This window comes from Tiliqua scincoides, chromosome 2 (genome assembly GCF_035046505.1).
Source record: "Tiliqua scincoides isolate rTilSci1 chromosome 2, rTilSci1.hap2, whole genome shotgun sequence".
NCBI lineage: Eukaryota > Metazoa > Chordata > Lepidosauria > Squamata > Scincidae > Tiliqua > Tiliqua scincoides.
Window position 1 is genome coordinate 5,973,869 of NC_089822.1, and position 22,898 is coordinate 5,996,766.

Here is a 22,898-nt window from a genome sequence, read left to right on the forward strand (position 1 = left end):
GAGACCTCTAAGAGGCACTTTCAGTTTTATTAAAAACTGGAAGTGCATCCTAGAGGCCTCCAGCAGGCCCTCCAAGATGTGAGAAGACTTTCCCACATCTCAGAAAGCCTCCCAAAACTACCGGAATGCACTTCCAGTTGCATCTGGGAGGTCAGTTCAGTCCTACACCACAGGTTCAGAACCCATGATGCGTCAAATCCGCATGTTCTGAACCCATGGGTACAAAGGGCTGACCTGTAACAACAACAACAAACAAACAAACAAAAAAGCAGTCTTCATTGAATGCTGATATGTCAACAGTGAAGTGAACGTGCAAGGAGTTACAGCCTAACCCAGTGGTTCCCAAATTGTTTCAGTGAAGTGAAAGTGCAAGGAGTCACAGCCTAACCCAGTGGTTCCCAAATTGTTTCAGCTCCCTTGACCTACTGGGCCATTGGTTGTGGCTCCCCATTAGGGCTACAATCCTATACACTGTATAGGGCAGAGGGGTTTTTTTTTGCAAGGATTCCATGGCTCCCCTGGCTGGTTTTCATGGCTCTCAGTTTGGGAATCACTGGCCTAACCTAACTCACAGGGTTGTTGTGAACACAAAAGGAGGGAACAAATTATGTGCACCACCCTGAATTCCGTGCAGGAAGAGTGGTGTAAAAATGTGGAGAGAAAAAAGACATTGGAGAGATGGTCTTTGATTTCTCCATCTCCATTTTGAGCAAAGTGTGGTTTTAAGGACTTCTTCATCCATACCCCCAGATCTCCCTCCTAAGTCATGTGGTTACCTCTACTTTTTTAACTTCTTCAACATCAACTCCCATAACAGAGAACTTTTCCACAGAGGCATCTGCAAATTCTGTTTTTCCTTCTGGGAGATCCAGCCACATCCGGCCTGTCGTAAGTTTCCGAGGACCCGTAAGGATGACATAAACTCGACTGTCGGTGTCGGAGTCAAACTCAGCGCCCGTGGTGATAACAACATGGTAAGGGATTACTGAAAAAGAAACAAAACAGCCAACCACTCGAGGCACACACAGCAAGACAAGAAGGGTCACAGCCAAGAGGCACAGCACATCTCAATGCAATCCGTAGCATCTCAATTATCTGAGAGACCCATCTAGTCCAGCTTCCTGTAACTCACGGTGGTCTGATTCAGTATCAGGCAGCATTCTTAGGACAGATGAGGTGATGGCAGGTTGTGGCTCCTGGAATGCAGGAACCTTCCTCTTTCCATTCTATTTCCATTACTCAGCACCTTCCTGGAGGAGTTTCGCACCAGTTAAAAACACAGCTTTAGGGCCCAGTTGAATATATTTTCTGCCACTAGTTTTAAATGTGCTTTTAATGTGTTTGCTGCTGTTCTTCCTTTTTTGTTTTGTTTTTTGTTTTGTTCTTACACGAATTGTTATTGGGTTTTAATCAAGAATCTATGAAGCTGCCTTTGACGGAGTCAGATCAATGATAAGTCCGTATCACCTGCACTGACTGGCAGGGTCTCTCCGGGATTTCCTTTTGAAAATAGCCGATTGTTGGCTTGCCTTGAATATAAAAAAGGGGGAGGGGTTAAAACATACTTTTAAAAAACAAGATGTTTTCTCCTGGGCCACAGACCAGTGGTAGAGTACAACTGCAGCAAACACATGTTCTGTTGCTCCTTTTGTTCCATTCCCCTTCCTTTTCACTACCGCCCCCTTGTGTCAAAATAGATATTGCAGGCCTCACAAGGCAGGGAACTTCATGCTTGTAGTTCATGTCATGCATATGGATCGCATTAGAAAAATTAACACTCAGAGCACAGAAAGAGCTGTATCAGTTTTGAGCTGAAATTTGGGCCTCCTTCCCACTGAGATGGTAAACGTGTCTTTGCCGTACCTTTTAGGGCACAATCCTAACCCCTTATGTCAGTGCTTTCCAGCACTGGCACAGCGGTTCCAATGGGACATGTGCTGCATCCTGCAGTTGGGTGTCACTCACGGAGGTCTCCTCAAAGTAAGGGAATGTTTGTTCCCTTACCTCGGAGTTGCATTGCCCTTATGTCAGTGCTGGAAAGCACTGACGTAAGGGGTTAGGATTGCGCCCTTAGAAGGTAGCATGAAATCTCTGAACACAGAATCATTCTCCCTGACCTGCTAGCTTTCTTCATAAAGGGAAGTTCTTTTGCAGGGCAGCATTCTCTCTACCTCTTGATGGCTGTACTGTTGTCTTGTGCTTTCCCAGAGTTATCAGGTGGTCCTGTGAGATACAGGAACATTGACCTAACCCAGTAAGGCTCTTCTCAGGCTCTGAGGTACTAATTCAGTCATGTCAGCCTTTACCTGCTGCCTGAAGTGCTACAGCCCAGATAACGACACTTCTCAGTGAAAATTGCTGGATTCAGATTTTGAGTGTTTTGACAGCATCCCTTGTCCAGGTACACCATGGTCCACCTATGTCATTCCTCCCCCCTCAGTACAGGCCTTTCTTACGTGACCCTTCTGCTGCAGACCCGTCCAAGCTGCCAGTTTTCTTGTCCTTCACATTTGCATTGTCGTCCTTGCTCAGGGATGAGTCACCCACGCTTTTTTGGTCAGGATCGTAGAGCTGAGAGGAGAGCACAGATACAGAGAGCTAATCAGCTTTATCCTTTCCAATGAACCGAGAATAATTCCTCAACACCCCAAAGAACATGACTACCGGAATTACTGGCGTTAGTTACCTTAAGTCAAGTAATTCTTAGGAGCAAAACGACTAACAGAATTTGCATGTGTGTGTGTGTGTGGGGGGGGTGTCTTTTATTCTACAATGTCATATTTGATCTCATAGGCAACCTATCAGACACAGAAGTTGGGGGAGTGGGGACCTGGAAGAACGGGGTTCAAATCCTCATTCAGCTGTGGATGCCACTAACGCAGAGGTTCCCAAACTTTTTAGCAATACTAAAACAATACTAGCAACAATTTCATCTTACCCTATTTTACTTTGCAGGGATGTTGTGAGGATAAATTGAGATAGTATTTGTATTCACTACCCTAAGTTTCTTGGGAGGGGCAGGATTAAACATAATAAACCAAGTCTATTTATTAAGTCTGCATGTCCTTCTGTTTTAACCCTGAAAACAATCTGCACATATGACCTTGCTATCTGTTCGGTAGAAAAAATATATCTGTAGGAAAGGATAAAATTATCTTGGGTCCTGTTCCTACTGGGATCTTGCATTGCTGCCCTTTACGGCTGTTGTAATTGTGACATTCCCACTTTGCACAGCTGGGCTGCCACCACAAGTGGCAAGTGGCCACGGCCACACACCAGCAACCTTGCAAAGACCCCCGGAACCACTAAGTCAGCGCAGGGGATGAGAGGGTGGGGGCTGAGCAGAATGGGGCAAAGAGGAGGAGGAAAAGGTTGTAGATCAGGGCAGGGAGGAAGACAGATCAAGACTGGGAAGGGGATAGTATCGGCGGCAGCGGCACCAACAATATCCTATTTCCCTTCCTGGCCTCAACCTGCGTTTTGGACCCTTTTGGACTTGTTCCAAAAATTGCTGGCAGACCCCATTGGGGCTGTGGAGGCTCACCCATTCCTTTACCTGGAGGAGACCTCTGGAACTGCCCCTCCTGCAGGATGCAGTGTGCGCTCTGGTGGTGCAGCTACATCAACCAGAGTGGGGGGGGGGGGCGAATTAAGGTAGGATTGGGCTGCTCATAACATATTCATGACTATCATCTTTTTTTCTTTCTTTCTTGAACATCATCATGAAGTAAGGAAGAGTTCTTTGTAACTTGAAAACTCACATCCTATAATTTGAAAATCCTAAAAATACGAGATTGTGTCACTTGCAGAAGGGGCTGGGAGAATAAATGAGCTTGGAATTCTAAAGCACGTTGTACAACAAAAAGTGTGATAAGAATGAAAAAGAGCGGTAAAATATTACTACGGTTTAGACTGGTGTAATAGCGTGACTAAATGTGAAAATCCCATTGCACATTCATTGAAATTGTTTTTTATTAAACCTAATTAGTTTTGGCTCCTTAAAAGAAATTAATAATAGCAACTAAGTAAGCCTGGTCCCACCAGGACTTTTGGCAGCTACATGTATTAGATGCAACCCATCAAGCTTGTCCCTGGGGTAGCTCCATTTGCCCCGGTGTTAATATGTAATCGCTTCAGTCGCAATGTGCAATTAAAACATTGCTGTGTCCTGTAGAACAACCCCTTGCAAATAAACCAGCTCCAGTCAACCACAATAACCCGCCTTGCAGGGTAAAAGGGTGAGTCGTGCCTATTAATTTTGATCCTGTTTATTAATCCATTAGAATTAATACTGTGAATTCTAATGAGCTACATTTTCTGTGGCTGGAGCACCCAAAAGCTTGCTTTCCCACACACAGACGCCCCAGACATGGTACTGAGATGATTTATGACACCAGAGCAAGGGAGTTTGTTAGTCATTGTGGAGTCATTGTAGAAGACATCACTTTGCATTAAGGTTCCTGTCCATTATAATATAAGAAGGGCCTCAGTAAATCAAGTCAAGGGTCCATATAGTCTAGCTTCTTGTGCCTTGCAATGGCCCAACAGATACCTTTGGGAGAACTGTAACCTGTTGCCAGTCCCTTGCATCTGGCATTCAGAGCCTGGCTGCCTCTAAACCCGGAGATTGTACACACTCATCATGGCTTTTAACCTGTAATGGACTTTTCTTCCATAAATCTGTCCAATCCCCTTTTAAAGGTATGCAGACCAGATGCCATCATCACATCCTGTGGCAAGGAATTCCAAAGATTAATTTCTTGCTGAGTAAGAAAACGTTCCCTTTTATCTGTTCTGATTCTTCCGCCAGTCAATTTCAATGGATGTCCCCTGAGGAGGCTTTAAAAGGGGATTAGACCAATTCATAGAGGATGACAGGTCTTTCCACGGCTAGTAGTCATGGCACCTATGTGGAAGCTCCATGTTCAGAAAGAATGTGACTCTGGATGCCACATGCTAGGGGCAAACAATGGAAAGGTTGTTGCCTTCAGGTCCTGCTTATGGACTTCCCAGAGGCACCTGGATGGTCAGTGTAGGAAATGAGAAAGTGGATTATATGGAGCCCTGTTTATGTTTCATCCAACATAATTTGTCTTGTGTTCTTATTTAGACTATGGCACCCATTCCAAATTTGGGGAGAGAGAGAGAGAGAGAGAGAGAGAGAGAGAGAGAGAGAGAGAGATTAGCCTAAAGTCACCCAGGAAGCTTCATGGCTGATCAGGGACTTGAACCTGGATCTTGTAGGTCTTAGTCCAATTCCTGAACCACTACACCATCCTGACGATCAGCCTAAAGAAAACACAGGTCATGGTTCAGGATGTGGACTCACCTCCCTGCATTACAATCTCTGCGCAAGAACTGGAGGTTGTCCATGACTTTGTGTACCTTGGCTCAGTGATCTCCGACACTCTTTCTCTCGATACCGAGCTAAACAAACGCTTCGGTAAAGCAGCTACCACGTTTTCTAGACTCACAAAGAGAGTCTGGTCCAACAAGAAGCTGACGGAACATATCAAGATCCAGGTCTACAGAGCTTGCGTCCTGAGTACACTTCTGTACTGCACCGAGTCATGGACTCTCCGCTCACAACAGGAGAGGAAACTGAACGCTTTCCACATGCGCTGCCTCCGACGCATTCTCGGCATCACCTGGCAGGACAAAGTTCCTAACAACACAGTCCTGGAACGTGCTGGAATCCCTAGCATGTATGCACTGCTGAAACAGAGATGCCTGCGATGGCTCAGTCATGTCGTGAGAATGGATGATGGCCGGATCCCAAAGGATCTCCTCTATGGATAATTCATGCAAGGAAAGCGCCCTACAGGTAGACCACAGCTGCGATACAAGGACATCTGCAAGAGGGATCTGAAGGCCTTAGGAATGGACCTCAACAAGTGGGATACCCTGGCCTCTGAGCGGCCCGCTTGGAGGCAGGCTGTGCAGCATGGCCTTTCCCTTTTTGAAGAGACACTTGGCCAACAGTCTGAGGCAAAGAGGCAAAGAAGGAAGGCCCATAGCCAGGGAGACAGACCAGGGACAGACTGCACTTGCTCCCAGTGTGGAAGGGATTGTCACTCCTGGATTGGCCTTTTCAGCCACACTAGACGCTGTGCCAGAACCACCTTTCAGAGCGCGATACCATAGTCTTTCGAGACTGAAGGTTGCCAATATATAATATATACACCATTCTGGCTCTTAAACCTGAAATGTTACCCTACTGGACTGGAACCAACATATTGCCTTGGTCCTCCCAAAACCACACAGAAATACTGATTCATAGCCTTGAGGCATCTGCTAAAGTGGAAAGTGCTCTGAGAAAAATCTTTTCCCATCTTTACTCTTTGCAGAGGTCTGAATCTTGGTATCAGCCATTTTCATTAGAGGAAAGCAAGCAGAGTTATTTCATGGAAGAAAAAAAAATATACTGTTCTTCAAAGATGGGAAGGCTTTTACCACTGCTGCAACTATGCCAAAAACAATGAAATGCTGCCTAGGAAGAGTACATCATAGCAGAACAACTCTAATGAACTAAGGTTGTGATGACAAAGAGAAACTAGTTTCAGCTATTGCTGAAAAAATTCCAGAAGCTTCCTTTCTGCAAACAATTATGAAAAGGTGACAGACCCTTTCTTCCAAATAAGATTGGCTGATTGCTCTTGCTGGGGACCAAGAAATGACTCAAGCATTTGTGCACTTTCCCAAGAAAAACACTACATATAGGGGGCTGAATCAAAATGCTCCCCCACTTTGCTGGCCTATTTGGGAGCAGTGAAATAGGGAAGCATTTGGGCAGTTTTTCAAGGGTGGTTTGCTGTCAGCAGTGTAGTCCTCCTCATGGCAGCCATGGCCTGCTGTTTACCACCCCTCCTCCTCCAGAATGCCCATTTATGCCTTCATCTAGCATTGTTCTGAAGGGCATTCTGGGGAGAAAATGGAGGTTGCAGGTCACCACAAAACAGGCAGTGACAACAGATAAAGAAGAGAAAAGTAGGCCATTTTGCAATTCAGTCAAAAGCACTCCTAGGAGAGGATTTGGTGCATTCCTAATAAAAGGATTTAGACCAGAAGAACTTGGTGTCCATCCTTTGAAGATGCTGTAAGAGTTCAGGAATGCCTCCAGAGGGCCGATACATCTAGCTAGCGGAGGAGATCTCTGGAAGACTCTCCAGCTGTACTGATAATGGTATCTTTGTAAACAATATTAATCACTAGTTTGTTTGGCTAAGCAGTCCAAATTCTGTGTACATGGAATGATAGAATCATAGAGTAGGAAGGCACACAAGGTCATCTAGTCCAACCCCCTGCATGTAGCAGGAAATCCTCCTAGAGTATATCTGCTTGAGAAACTCCAGTGAAGGAGAATCCATCACCTCCATTGGTACCTGGTTCAACTATTGAACAGCCCTTACTGCTAAGAATTTCTTCCTGATGTCTAAAGGATGATTACTGTTCTCCCTCACTAATCCCTGACACCTGGAAATATATTGTTAATGCAGGCTTCTTTTTTGTACCAGTCTCAGCTCTGGTTAATCAGCTTGCAAACAATGATCCCTCCTTGAAAGTACCTTCAACTCTTTGACAAAAGTTCACTATCTGCCTTGAGTCCAGTCACAAAGCCCTTAGTTGCACTAAACTCCCAAGATTTACTTTTTCTAAAAGAATGCGCTCAATCTTCATGTCTTCCTTCTTTGTCGACAGCCACCGTTCGCAGGGAAACATGTACCAGTCATCTGTGTCATCATTCACAATCTCTATTCTGTCCAGAAACCAGTCGGGCCTCAGTAGAGAGTTGTCATGACGAATCAAGACTTTGATGAGGGTACCAAGGTCCACAGCCTTTATTTTGAAGACATCAGTCTAAGGGGAGATGGAATAAAAACAGTTGGTCTCCCACCGAAACAGGGTTTCTGCTGTGCAAATGAACAGGAGCTCAAGGAGTGCAGATCCACTGTACTTCTCTGGATTTTCTTTTCCTGCTGTGAAGTTTCCTGTGTTGCACTAAAAGCTACTTCCAAGCATCCCACCCTTCAAGTCATGGAACTATGCACTGTATACTGTACTTAATCTATTTTGGTGAAAAATGTGTCTACATGAGGAGCCCATAGAGTCAATGCATCCATCTAGGACAGGGGTGCCCAAACCCTGACTCGGGGGCCACTTGTGGCCCTCTGGGACTCCCAATCTGGACCGTGGGAAGCCCCCAGTATCCAAGGAGACTCTGGCCATCCAGAGACTTGCTGAAGCCCATGCTGGCCTGATGCAGCTGCTCTCAGCAGCAGGATGACTGTTCAACCTCTTGTGTGAGGGATGAGGGCTCCTTCCACTGCTTGCTGTTTCACGTCTGTGATGCAGCAGTGGCAGAGAAGGAAAGGCTAGCCTTGCTTTCTGCAAGGCCTTTTATAGGCCTTGAGCTATTGCAAAACCTTCATTCATTCATATAAGTTCCACCCCAAATATATTCATTTATGTAAATTTATTCAAATTTGAAATGCAAATTAATTATTTTTTTCCTGGTCCCCAACACAGTGTCAGAGAGATGATGTGGCCCCCCTGCCAAAAAGTTTGGACACCCTTGATCTAGGACGATCAGCTAAGAAAGTCTAGTTTGGACCGTACCTGACACTGTTAATTACTGTGACTATATAAATAAGTCTGACCATTGTCATCTATACTAACCAGCAGCAGCTCTCCTGTACTTCAAACGGCAGAGGGAGAGGTCTTTCCCAGTCCTACACAGAGATGTCAGGGATTGAAACAGGAAGTTGCATACCACTGAGCTACACACTTCTAAGTGAGGTCACTTCTCATGCCTCAGTGGTAATGTGTATCATTGGGAGACCATGTGGGAGGAGTACTGGAGTCACTTCTTATGCTCTCAGGTGGTCTCCCTAGTTCTCCGAGCCAACCACAGTGATGCCATGGAAAGGTAGCACTGGCATGAGAAACAACCACCACAGTTCCACAACTTTTTGAACCCAAGTTGACCACTCTCCACTATAGTGCCACTACAGCGTGGCCCAACCTGCCCCTTCCTTCCACTGCCACTCTTCAGCACATTGAATCCCTCTTCCCCTCCAGCTGCCGCTGAGGTCGGATAACCAAGAGGACATTTTGCATTTCCACATACTGTACACCATGACTGGCTTTGGTCTTCTGGGGTCAGAAATATTTACTCTTCTTTTATCCCATTGTTGAAGAATCAATACCACAGGTTTAAATAATGATCCTCTGTCCCCCGTACCTGTGCTCTTTCAAATTTGTTGGTGTTATTCTCAGACTTGCTAAGTTGCCTCTCCCCGGTATCTCCCAGGTCTCCATATATGGTCAAGAACACATTTGCATCCGTCCCGGCACCAGGAACATCACCGGTGAAAACAGTAATCCGATATGACTGCACTGTTCAATGCAAGAGAAAGCACAATTTCACTTTTGGAATGGTGCCATCAGTGGTTAGAAAACCTTTCTCCAAGTTTATCTCTTTAATAGCTTACAACTATTTCTGCATGAACACAAGGTTGCATTTTACCAAGTTGGCCACTGGTCCATCTAGCCAGTGGTGTAGCTAGAGGGGGTGCAAAGCACTAAGTTGGGCAGGGAGCTTCACTGCAGCATGCAAGCAGCGCCGCACCCTTCCTTTCAGAGCCATTCCAGGCAGTGGGAACATTCGCCTGGCTCCGAAGGGGAGGGGCAGGGGACCCTTGCATGCTGTGGTGAGGCTCCCTGCAAAACCTAGTGCTTTGCACCCCGTCTAGGTACACCACTGCATCTAGCCCAGTTCTTCCTAAGACTGGCAGTGGTTCTCCAAGGTTTCAAGTCAAAGATCTTTGGTTGCTTGATCCTTTAACAAGAGGATGAACGTGGGAACCTCTGGACGCAAACCATACATTCCACTTCTGACAGCACAATCCTAACTAGGACTTAGGACCCTAGGAGGGTCACAAATGTGCCATAAAGCACATTTGCGCCTACTCAGAAGCAAGCCGTGCCAGTGCACAGAGGTGCGCTGGCACATGGTGGCTGAATCCAGCTGCTGTGGTGGCCTGTGGGGTGAGCCAAGCAGCACGTTCCCCCTGTTCCCAAGCAGCACGGAGCAGCTTCACCTATAGAGGTGGTGCAAGTCTGAGGAGACCCATAGGGGCTGCAGTGGCTTACCTGGGGATAAGGGGAAGAGTTTCCCTTTATCTTCGGCTGAGCCACTTTGCAGCCATATCTCGCGCTGGATACAGCGCAAGTTTCCTGGCTTGCCTGTTCCAGCGCAAGATAGGATTGCACCCTGAGCTGGTTAACAATAAAATGTATTTTTCCAATTCATGAAGTTCTTTGGCTTCATATGTGTTCTGGAAAGAACAGATTTGAGAGTAGGGAGTTTTTGTTGGAAAAACAGGGTGTGCCTGATTAAATGCCCCATACAGTTGTCGGTTGGTTTCTTTCAATGCTTTCTAACTTACAGTGATGTTCCTGCAGTTTCCTTGAAAGTTCACAAAATAAAGCTAAAACATAATGACTGTCATAGCATTTGATCTAGTCTAGCACTCTTTCATTTTAAAGGGCTGACTTGAAAGAAATAAGATGAAAAGGAAAATTAACTGCTCTGAAATGGAGACGGGGAAAAATTTGAAAATAGTCAATGAAGATATAAGAGCTATATAAGAGCTTAGTGTGTGATTTGTGTGGAATCCACAGCACCACCCCACCTGTGGGGTGCGTTCTGGCCAAAGGTGTCACAACAAGAGGTCCATGCAGAAGATGAGGGGTGACTCCTGAAAGTGGTTAAGGGATGTGGGCACCAGTCACCTGACCAGACACTCAGCACAGCCTTGTTAGTCATTGGTAGGAAATGGCCATGACACCCGGACTCTTTCACCATGAGGAGTCAAGGTGCCCCCAAGGGAGCTGAAGACTGGTCCCAGCAGCCTTCCCTGGCTGTTCCCTTCCAAGCTACTCTCATCACTGGCACATAGGCTCATTTGTAGCTCCCTTCTGTGGAGGGCCTACCTCCACCCTTTCCTATCTCCTTCCCACTCTCCCAGGTGTCTCCCCTTGTTCCGTGACTGTTTCGCCCTTTGCCCACCTATGCTCCACCCCTCCCCCCTTCTGTCAAGGTACAGCTGGAATCTTCTGGTAGGCCCCTCTTCGCACTGCCACTCACAGCATCCAGGAGTTGTCTGGTGTGAGCGCCCACAACGGCACAGATGCTTCTGTTTGTACCAACCTCCAGCCGCTGAGGTGAGCACAGGCAAGCCCTCGCTTGGCATGAGTTTAGGCCTGCTGGTTTCTTCATGGGATTGCTCTTGGACTGCCCATGCCTATGGTCATGGGAGCGACCCAGCCTCCCCCCTAAAACCCCCTGGAATACCCATGGATGGACAAGTTGGTTTTAACACAGAGTGTAAGCACCTGTTTATACCATCATTCATGCAGAGATTATAAACCCCTTAACTTGATTCAGGACCCAATACTATCCAAATTTCCAACCCTGAGATAAAGGAACAAACATTCTCTTACCTCAGTGGTTCCCAACTTTGGTAGGGCGCTATCTTCTTCAGAAGGGTAATGATCTGACTGGAGACCATCAGGTGGCCATTAGTATGGCACTTCTGGGTTTTCACCACCACCGAACATAGTTAAGTAAAAAAACCCTTTTTTACTTACATGCATTCACTAGTGGCAGCAGAAGCAGCAAGAACCTGGAAGTGCCATATTAACAGCTCCTATAGGTCCCAAGTCAAGTTGCAACCCTCCTTAATAGGGTAGCGTCCCAAACAAAAACATGAATTCCTGGTCCTGGGGGGCTACAACCCCCAGGTTGGGAAACACCACCTTACCTTGAGGAGGACTCTGTGAGTGCCCCCACCACAGGATGCAGCACACACCCTGTTGGCATGGCTGCATCAGGGGTGGAAAGTTGGATAGGATTGGCCCACAGTCTTTTATTTACTTGCATGATAAGAATGTAACCTGAAGCTGACTGGGTTTGCCCGAGAGTCCTGGACAGGCTGGTCTGAATTGCCCTGTTTGTGCTGCTCCCCCGTTTTTTCGGCTCAGGAAGCAGCTGGCAATGGAAGCCGCTCAGGGACAAGAGAATGTGCTGATAAGTGCCTCTGTTGTCTGGGCAACAGAATGCTTGATCTGGACCCCCTGTGGGTGGAAGGAGGGAAGGATGCCTCTCTTGAACGTCAAAAGAGCTTTAAAAGCCCAGTTAAAGGTTGTACTGAGGCAGGCAGGCAGGTGGCTGGGGATCCAAGAAAATTCCTGGACTAAGGAGGGCTGGATAAGTCACCCACTGGGATGAAGGAAGCAGGAAGATGAAACCTGCAGCTAGCATATATTTATCAAGGAGCTACAGTCATTCCCAAATTCTTGAGTAGTTCACCTGTATGGAACACAATGTTTTCAAACAACTGCTTGCCCCTTTCAGGTTTTACGTTAGTCATATTCACATTCAGGGGTTTTTACACACCTATAAATGCCACAGATTTGCAGATGTAAAAACATTTGTTCTGTGCTGGCATGTAACTTACTTTCCAATGCGTCGTCAATTTCTTCATCGATCTGCTTGAGTGTTCCATCTTTCATGAGCTTTTCAGTAAAGACTGAGGACGGAACCAGCTCCCTCATGATCTCACCATCGTCTTCAGATGTTGCTAACCACTTACGACATGGAAATGTGGTTTTTTCAGAACCCTGATGCGGCCACAGCAATGACAACAAAAAGGCATTCTTGAGTAGTGGTACAACACCTGCTAATGCCATGACTTAAACAATCAAATTGTATTCATATAGCTGTTTCTGAAAATCACCTTTTTACACCACTATCTAGTTGGACTGGTTTGACTAACTAGTTGGCTGGAGGTTTTACAAGGCCATGGACATTATTTGGGGGGAAAAAATGCTTAAATGTAAGACAAGACATTCCTTATCTACTTATTTATCAGATCTTGTTGCACCATGGGTTTAGAGGTTTCTTATATGATTAAATGATCAGTGATTTTAGGTTTAATTTTACCTTGCAAGACTGCAGAACTATTTGGTTTGATATAACCAAACACACTGTCTTTTCTGTTTTATAAATAAATTGCTACATAAGGTAATGACTTTCTGGCATTTGTCACCCCAGAAAGTTGGAAATGTGGCCAAATGGAAGCAGATTTTTTTTCCCCCACTGTTGGTGGTCCTAAACAAAATAAACAGTTTTGGAAACAGATACGATATTAATTACACAAATATCGAATATGAATAGGCCAAGCCTATCAGAGCTGGCCCAGAACATGCAATGGCACTGCGACAGCCTCTGCTGCATGCTATGGATCAGCCAGGGAGCAGTGGAGACATAAGTAAAGAACTTTTACACTTACCTGCTCTGCTGCTCAATGGTCCCCAATGGGCCTATTTGGATCTACACCAGCTTTTTCACTGGCATAAATTCAAGTGGGTCCAAGAGAGTGTGTAAAGCTGACCTGGTAATATAGCATCTTGGCACCACTGCTACCGCCAAGGATCACCATTGACTCCCCTTGACCTGTCCTGATATCCCAGCCCATGCTCCCAAGAAAGCCCCCCTCCACTACCTTACTTGCACTGGCTGAATGTCTGGACAGTTCTGGGGTACATGTGGAGCCTCTGACTATATGTGCCGGGGGCTCCAACATGCGTGATAGTGGTGCAGCTTTCACCATAACAGGGGCTATGGAGACAGATCACAAGATCCGCTGCCTTAGGACCATAATAAGATTGTGTCATGATAGAATTGGATCATAAATTCAGTATCGGTCCAGTCTTGTTTCTTCTATATCTATTCATGGTAAAGTTCTTAGTCTGAAGAAACATTTATTATTTTATATGATTATAACATCTAGGATAATTTTAAGTAAACAGCTACCATCCCTAAACCCAGAGAACAGGCGGGCTAAATTATGGGAACTAAAATGCATAAATTAAACAAAACAAAGTATAACCTAACAATCTATATTTTTTGAACTGGGAAGGTTTCAGGAAGTACTGGCACGCAAAACAATAATTAATCTTAGCGCATACGTTTTTACTCTTATGATTGAGTGCATGAGTTTATGGTATGAACAGTGTGAATTTAGAGGATTATGGGCCCGATCCTATCCAACTTTCCAGCACTGGTGCAATCACAATGCAGCCCCCAAAATAAAAGAAAAAACATTCTCTTACCTTGAGGAGACGTCCGTGACTGCCTCCCCACCACAGGAAGGAGTACAGGCCCCATTGGCATGGCTGCACTGGCACTGCAATACTGGATAGGATTGGGCCCAAGGTCCTAAAATGCAAATTCTAAGTTTTGCAGGGAGCCTCACCACAGCATGCAAGCGGCCCATCCCCCTGCTCTTTGGAGCCATTCTGGACTGCTAGAGCAAAACGAAGGCATTTCCCCCGAATGGCTCCAAAGAGGAGGGGGAGAGGCCACTTGCATGCGGCAGCGAGGCTCCCTGCAAAACTTAGACCTTTGCACCCCCTCTAGCTATGCCACTGGTTTACAGCAGCAAGGATTATGACTGCTCAGTATTGAAAACAGTAACTGCAGTTGAACTTTGGCTTGGATATGTGTGAAACATTGTTTTAATGAATAATGTTAGGATGTAAAAACGATTGGGGATGTTAGACTGGATGTTGTTAAATTTGGGCAATTATTTATTACTGGAATCGATTCATACCTGATTTAATGCAACAAAATATCTTGGTATTTGGGTGATGTAATTGCAGAGTAATTTTCAGTGAATGTTCTGAAAGGACTGATTACAGATTTCACAGAAAGTATATACACATATGCTTTTTGGATAGCATTCTGTCTTAAAAAATTGAATAGTCTCTTCCCCCTTTTTATTCTTACTACATTATGTTATTTAATTTCTTTTCATTTTAACTTCGAATCAATGTGTTGTATTGTGTATTTACTAAATGAAACAAACAAAAAGATCTACTCCCCAACACCCAAGCCATTTCGCAATCCTGTTTGTTTGACTCTTTCTTTTATTATCCAATCACCTCCCCATCCCCAAGGTGGATGAGGAAGAGGTTTCCTCTTAGATGTTCTCAATTTTGGAAGTGAAGTTGGAGGCAAAATCTTGAACTGAGACCAGAGACAAGTGGTGGAAGGGCAGACCCCAGCAGACCCTGAGCCGTGATAACCAAGCCTTCTTGGTTCAAGTCATAAACACTCCGAATAGAAATGAGTTACATTTCCCCAAATCAGAAATAATTTCGTTCCCAATCTGAAGCTCAAAGAGAAACGCATTTTCATAGGTTGCCCACTGGGAAAGATGGGGAGGGGGAAAGACAAAGGTGATTTTTTTTATCTTCCTATTTCACAGGGCACCTTTTAAAAAGAGAATTGGAACCAGTTGAGAAGAGGAGCAAATTTCCATTGGCTGCTCTGTTTAAAGGGATGGATGACCTGAAATGGAGACTGGGGTAAAAGACCTCTCCCTATGCAGGACCACCTGATTCACCATGGGATTGTCTGTCCCTACCACCCATGGTGTTCCGGGGAAATGCCTGCAAAAAATGCCAATCGGCTCCTTTCTAATGCAGTAGAACTATGAATCTCCAATGAGGAGCAGCAACTGTTACCCTGCACATGCCCAATCTCATCTGATCTTGGAAGCTAAGCAGGGTCAGGCCTGGTTAGTACCTGGATGGGAGACCGCTTGGGAATACCGGGTGCTGTAGGCTTATACCATAGTCTTTCGAGACTGAAGGTTGCCAACCATTATTAAATGAGGAGTGGAAAACTGGCCACTCTTTCCCACTCAGCTTGTAGTCCAAGCTGAAAAGAATTTGGGGAGTTTTTGAAGTTCATTTCTCCTTGGAGGCAAACTTTAATGAGTTCCGAGAATTCATTTCCCGGTTTGACTCAGAAGAATTTTACAAGCATCTCTAGAGGCGAAGGGTTGCCAAGTGTTCTAGAGTCGAGGTGTATTGAGGTGCAGTAGTGTTATTTGGCTGGGTAGATGGCAGATGATAAGACGGAAAGGATAACTTTATAGTGGATGTAGTCAGGCTGCTCTTTTGTTGTATTTAATGCTCATTGTTTTAATAAGAACGTAAGAAGAGCCCCACTGGATTAGGTCAAAGTCCCATCTGGTCCAGCTTCCTGTATCTCACAGTGACCCACTAAACGCTTCACAAGACAACTAGGCACAACCTGCATCCTGGTGCCCCCCGCCCCAAAAAATCTGGCATTCTGAGGTAGCCTATTTCTAAAATCAGGAGCTTGCACTTATCTATCATGACGTGCAACCTGTGATGGACTTTTTCTCCAAATATTTGTTCAATTCCCTTTTAAAGGCATTTAATATGAGTGGTTTTGTTGTACGTATTTTAATAGATTGTTAATCACCTTCATTGCTCTTGTTAAGACCAAAAGATGGGGTATAAGTCAATCTGATAGAGCAAGACATATCATTGTCCAGTGGACCCAAGCGGAGGCCTTTCACATCCTTGAGGTCCCACTGGCGATAACAGGTGCTGAACCAAGGATCTTCCTTTTGTGAAGCCTGTGCTGTACCACTGGCCACCCCTCAAAAACAATCTGTTCACAGCTCTTGATCAGTGGTCCATAGACCCCACTTAGAGTCCTGTGGGTTCCCAGCAGGACTATCCAGAATCCATAGATATAACATGTCAGATGCACATTGTGAGGGAGGAGCTTATGGTCACCGAGCAAGAGTCTACGCCTCACTGTCTGAACCAATGAGTTATTGGACGCTGTCCTTTCCCTTCATTTCTGTATTAGCAGAAACATGATATCCTGCTACAAAGCGTCGACTTGCCTGCTGCCCCTCCCCCTGGGTTCAGCGGATGGAATTTAATTATGACATATAATTGGCACACGCTGGCATGGCTTTAGCCCTCTGGAGTGAATTCAGCTTGTCCTGCCCAAATGCTTTCAATTTAATCTGACCTCATTTTCCCCCCCTTGCCGTGCACAGATACTTTGAGATGCTTCTTAATAGTCTAATCAGGTAGCAGAGCTTTGAGAGGCTTTGGCAGCCCATCGCCGTCCCGTGGCAGGCTGTAATATCCTGCGGCTGATTACAGCATCATCATGCAGTACTCGGCTTTCTTCTCCTCCTCCCTCCCTCTGCACGTGCCTGAATTGAAAAGCTCAGCAAGAATATGTGCGGCTCTCCAGCTCTCCATGCTGCTGAGAACAAACTGACTGCTGCTTTTCTAGGCTCTCTCTCTTTCTCTCTCTCTCTCTCTCTCTCTCTCTCTCTCCCCTCTCTGCAATGGACTGGTTTGAAGGTTTCAAAGGCAAGCAGGAGGGAGAAAAGGAAAGCCTTCTGGGCATAGGCAACAAGACACCATCCACAGGGAGCTATCCAAGGTGCTGACTCCCGCTGACATTTGCCAGAGGCCTATAGTCAGACTGGATTCTATGCATATATCCAACCAGTGGCATAGCTAGAGGGGGTGCAAAGCACTAAGTTTTGCAGGCACCTGAACACTCCATGCAAGCGGCCCCTCCCCCTCCCCTTCAGAGCTATTCTGGGTGCGGGGAGCAAAATGGAGGCGTTTTGCCTCCGTTTTGCTCCCCCTGTCCGGAATGGCTCAAGGGGAGGGGGAAGGGCCACGTACACAGTGCATTCAGGCACCTACAAAACGTAGCACTCTGCACCCCTTCTAACTATGCCTCTGTGGTACTCACTGCTTTTCTGCATTGGGCTTTCTAGCCAACAAGGGTTCATATCCCAACTCATCTTTAGGGCCTTCCTCAGAATCCTGCCTCCTCTGTTTTCCTTAGCCATCGTCCTGCTCCATTCATTGCTCTCAGATCCCTGCTGTCTCTCAGTCCACATTCCATGACATCCATTTTCCTTCATCCCTTGCCTTCTAAGAGATTGGTTACTTTGTGTCACACACACACACACAACCCCTCCCCCCCATCCACCTCAGCTTTCTAGAGATTCCCATCCCACAGCCATTATGGAAGGACAGGAAAAATCAAGGCACAGGAGAGAGGCATGCAGGAGATAGTCTGGCAAGTCCTGATGGTGTAGAGGACATCAAGAAAGCTCAGACACTGCCTCTTTCTGGCATGCAAAGGGAGACCTTCATTCCTAGATTTTGTATCTCCCTGGATCTGGGAGAAGGCTTGAGAACTGTGCATAATGCAAACTGTGCATAATGTACAACAGCAAGATCTCGTTACTTATTTCAGAGTCCCTGATGCTTCCTATATCACCTGGGCAGCTCTGGCATTCTTCCAGTCCAGAATAACTGCACATTTCAAGGCAAATACAAGGTTACTAAGCTTGGAGTTTCCTGCGCAGCGCTAATGTAAGAGTGGATTTACAGGGGAGAACTGATAGATAGGACCTTCCCCTGCCCTCCAGTTCTCCCGTGCATCTCTCTACCATGCTGTCTTTAATCCATTTCCAGCTGAGCTCCAAAACTATAAATGTTTGCCTGGGGGAAAAATGACTTGGAGGGAATTTACTAGGGACTTTTGTCAGATGTGGAAAAAGTCAACAATTCTGGTCCTGCCTGTTGATTCTCCCAACAATCAATCCACTCTAGCATTTGCATTACCTTGACCAACATGGGTTTAGGTACACATGTCTACTGAAGTAACACATGGTTCCATATGAATTAGCTGTGCTTGGGTGGAATGTGGAAAAATAGGGGTGTGTGTGTGTGTGTGTGTGTGTGTGTGTGTGTGTGTGTGTGTGTGTGTAAATTCCACTTGTACCGATTAGTTTTCACTGACTTATACTAATACTAGCCTGGAGAGAGTTGTTTCCCATAGCTGGTCCCACACATCATCCCCATATTAATGGGGAGAGAGGTGGGTTGAAGCTGGGAGGCAGTGACTTGCAGAAGACCCTCTAATAACCTCTTGTCAGCAGTGAAAGCTGAACTGGGGACTTCTGCCCATCCTCAGAGCCATAATTTTGCTTCAGTCTTTAGCTCACTCCTCTGAAGCAGAAAACTGCTTCTGACAGAGCATACACAAGTAACACAAAAGTTCACCTCAATACCCACCTTTCCATTGGGTAAAAGTCTGCGGATCTGTACTCCATTGAGATGCCAACCAGGATTGATCCCCGAATTGTCATGTCCGATGCGAACCTTTTCAAGAATGTCTCCGATATCCTCCAGCTGAAGAAATTAAAGAAAACATTAACTGTCATGCATTCTCCCAAGACAGCAGTCATGGGCGGCACATAAAGCAGCTGTGCACTGGAATCTCAGAAAGGGGCCTTCCTTATTGCCCACTACATGACCCTTTACCTAGCAATGCCAGGGATTAAACCTGGAACCTTCTGCATATCAAGCAAGCATTCAATCACTGAGCTGTATCCCTTCCCCAGACAGGTGGGGGGACACAAGGGGGCCATGATTGAGACATACAAAATTATGCAGGGGATAGAGTGGATAGAGAGATGCTTTTTCCCCTCTCGCATAACACCAGAACCAGGGGACATCCGCTAAAATTGAGTGTTGGGAGAGTTAGGACAGACACAAGAAAATATTTCTTCACCCAGCATGTCATTAGTCTGTGGAACTCCTTGCCACAGGAAGTAGTGTTGGTATCTTGCCTAGATGCCTTTAAGAGGGGGTTGGACAAATTTCTGGAGGAAAAGTTCATCATGGGTTACAAGTCATGGTAGGCATGTGCAAGCTCCTGGTTTTAGAGGTAGGCTGCCTCTGATTGTCAGATGCAGGGAGGACACCAGGACGCAGGTTGTGTCTGTTGTCTTGTGTGCAGCCTGGGGCATTTGGTGGGTCACTGTGAGATACAGGAAGCTGGACTAGATGGGCCTTTGGCTTGATGCAGCAGGGCTCTTCTTATGTTATTATGTTCTTAGGTGTGTACTGCACTTTGCTTTGGGACTTTTAGGCTGCAATCCTTTAACTTTGCACATTTTCCTGGGAGTAAGCCCCAATGAATCCAGGTCTTACTTCTGAGTAGATATGCCTAGGATTCTACTGTGAGCCTCTACTTGTTGATCAACAGTTGCAATCAGGGGATCACAAATTTTTTTAGTTTTGGACGTAAGGCTTGATGACAATGTCTTCCTTTGATTTCTCCTGACTGTTCAAGATAATGTTACCCATCCCCCACTTGGAACAGTAAGAATTAAAATGCTCTCTATCTAAAAATACTTAACAACACAGGGGAGAAAGGATTTTTGCCCTCTTCTGCCCATCCCCAATAAATAGTCTTCATTTGTTCTATACATAGCAATGAAATGCCATGTGACTTTAAAGACAGACAAGACATAAGCCAGCAAAAACAACAAAAGCAAGTTTCTTGCTTTCCACAGCGCCAGCAAATCATCTCCTAAATGTGTAGCTTCTAACAGTTTTCAAAACGCTTTTAGGACATCCTTTGCAGAATACAAAGCAGATCAGCTAGTAAAACTATAAAAAAGGAGTCAATTCAGAGCAGCGGGTGATCTGGACTCACTAAATATGGGGATAGTCTCTTTCTACAAGCAGTATTTCTCATTTCAGAAAAACACCGTAAGCATGCTGGATGGGGGCAGGGCTCCAGGAAGTGCATCAGTACAGGGTGGGGTTTTGTCGCCTGCATCCACTGATGCTGAATCTGAATACAGTGTTCATAGATTTGTAACAATTTTACAAGGTTTCACCGTTGCTTAATGGTTCACATTAGTCTTTATGCCCTTTTCTTTCTCCTTCACATTGCCTTATAATCTTCAAAAAAAAAAGAAAAAGCTGTATTACATGAATGTTGGCTGCTCATGTTCAATAATTATATTGGCTGCTGCAGTAGCATAGCTAGAGGGGGTGCAAAGCACTAAGTTTTGCGGGCGCCTGAACGTGGTGTGCAAGAGGCCCCTCCCCCTCCCAGGGAGCAAAACCTAAGCATTAGGAATGGCTCCAAAGGGGAGGGGCCTCTTGCAAGGTGCCCGCAAAACTTAGTGCTTTGCACCCCCTCTAGCTATGCCACTGGGTTGCTGAAAAAATAAATAATTTCAAATTAGGACGACATTATTCTAAAAGCAAAGTGTTTTGAGTTTTCAGGTTGCAGGCTACAGCGGAGAAGTACAGTTGTAACACCAACCTTGTACAATTTATATTACCTCAACAATGAACTGATTCACTGCATTCCTCTCAAAGTACATCCTTCTCTCCCTCTTGTTTTGGCACAAGAATTTCTTCTGAGTGCAAACCCCATTGGCTCCATATAACACAATGTAGACATCTGCATCGGTACCAGCTCCAAAAATGTCACTTGTGTAAACAGTGACCTCGTAGGGGACAACTGCACCAAGTGAAGAAAGAGATGAGGCACTGAGAATGAATGAAAAGGATATTTTTCCCCCAGTGGATCATTGGATCAAATCACTAAAAGCACAAGAATCATGCATATTTAAACAGAATGGTATGCATGGGGTTGCTTTCAGTAGTTGGGTTTCCAGAGGTTCCAGAGTAGAGGAAGATGAGCAAGTACTGTCACCCCAGGCTCTGCCTACCTGGTAATCCATTGGTTTCCCCTAACTGTCTATAAAATAAATGCTTCCAGCTCAGGCCCAGCTGGCTCTTTACCCAGACAATCGTTAGATTCTGGCTTTGTTTGTGTGATTCTCTCTCTAGGTGTCTCTGCCTTACCCACCTATCGTCTGGCCGCCTTACCTGCCTCACCTGCAGTGCCCTAGTTTTCTTACCTGCCTAAGGTGACCAGATGCCATAACCACAAAACAGGACCAGGCACCCCAAAATGTAGGACATCCAAGAAAAACATAGGACATGACAAAAGAAAAGCTAAAAACATTTGTGTATTGATTTCTTGTGGTTAATTCAAACACTACATTACTTATTAAATTCAAAAATATAATTTATTACATTTACATGTACAGCCCTACTAATAACTGACCCTCTGCCAAACTCCCACGGCACACCTGGGGACAATTCTCAGCACACCAATGTGCAGTGGTACAGTGGCTGAAAATCTCTAATCTAACTAAACAACACTCTGATCTGCAGTAATTAGTAGGTAATTATGTTCAGCTCCGTACCGCAAAACATGTCACTGCGGTAGAGTCAGCTACATGCAGCCCAATCAAAACATGCATCCTGCTGCCATAAATTGGTTGTCAACAACTCATGGAGTGCAACTCTGACAGTCATTTCTGAGCCACTGCCACAAAGGGGTGGCAATGTTGGAGGCCCACTACTGCGGCTTGTTGGGGAACAGCAGCACTGAGTCGTATCCATCAGTTCAGTATCTAGTTCTTTAAAAATGAAATTGTATGTGGTTCCTTTAATGGTCAAAAGGGTGTGTCCTTTTGCTGATTCCTCCTTGTGTATATATAGCTTCTTGTTTGCTGACTTTTGCAGTACAGGAGAGTGTATTTTAATCTCTGTTTTTAACTATTGTTTTATCACACTTACATGCCTCCAGGGGCAACTATTTAGGACTCCTGGTCTTCCAGTTTCAAGAAGCTTGATGTGAGAAAACTGTTTGTATAAGTCTGCTTCAGACTGTGAGTAAACTGCCTTTGGTCTTAAATTTTTGGGTCTGAGTTTTTGTGCCTTGGTTTGCAAGCAGCCTGGGTAGAAGAGTAACTTTTTTTGCCTGTAACCAACACAGCTGGCAACCTGCTTTGGTGTAGGTAAGGTGGAATAGGAAGCGGTGGGATGGGGGAGGTACTGGGGGTGGGTACATGGAGGGAGAAGGTAGATTTGACAGCAGTCAATGCACCCCTTTTCCCTCCTTACCCATATGTCACCAAAATGGGTGATGTAAGAAAGGTATGAAAAAATGTTTTTACTTATCTCCCATTTGCATTTGGGTCATCTGCCCCCACAGCATGTAGTGAGTGCCCTTTTAGTGTGGCTTCATGCTGTAGCATTACTGGGGATAGGATTGGACTCTCAGATAAAAAGACTACAGTAGT

General features: G+C 45.4%; 1 protein-coding gene and 1 pseudogene across 1 annotated transcript in view; one reads left to right on the plus strand and one right to left on the minus strand.

Moving 5' to 3' along the window:
• Nucleotides 1–22,898, minus strand: part of LOXHD1 (lipoxygenase homology PLAT domains 1) — a 150,939-nt gene that overhangs the window by 34,869 nt on the left and 93,172 nt on the right. The window contains exons 28-34 of the mRNA XM_066617852.1: nt 21,081–21,262; nt 19,012–19,128; nt 12,522–12,684; nt 9,242–9,396; nt 7,648–7,857; nt 2,457–2,571; nt 777–985 (exon numbers count right to left, since the gene is read on the minus strand). Of these exons, the coding sequence (XP_066473949.1) occupies nt 777–985; nt 2,457–2,571; nt 7,648–7,857; nt 9,242–9,396; nt 12,522–12,684; nt 19,012–19,128; nt 21,081–21,262 (1,151 nt within the window). The remainder of the gene's footprint in view (nt 1–776; nt 986–2,456; nt 2,572–7,647; nt 7,858–9,241; nt 9,397–12,521; nt 12,685–19,011; nt 19,129–21,080; nt 21,263–22,898) is intronic.
• On the plus strand, nt 15,580–15,696 carry LOC136643490 (5S ribosomal RNA; annotated as a pseudogene).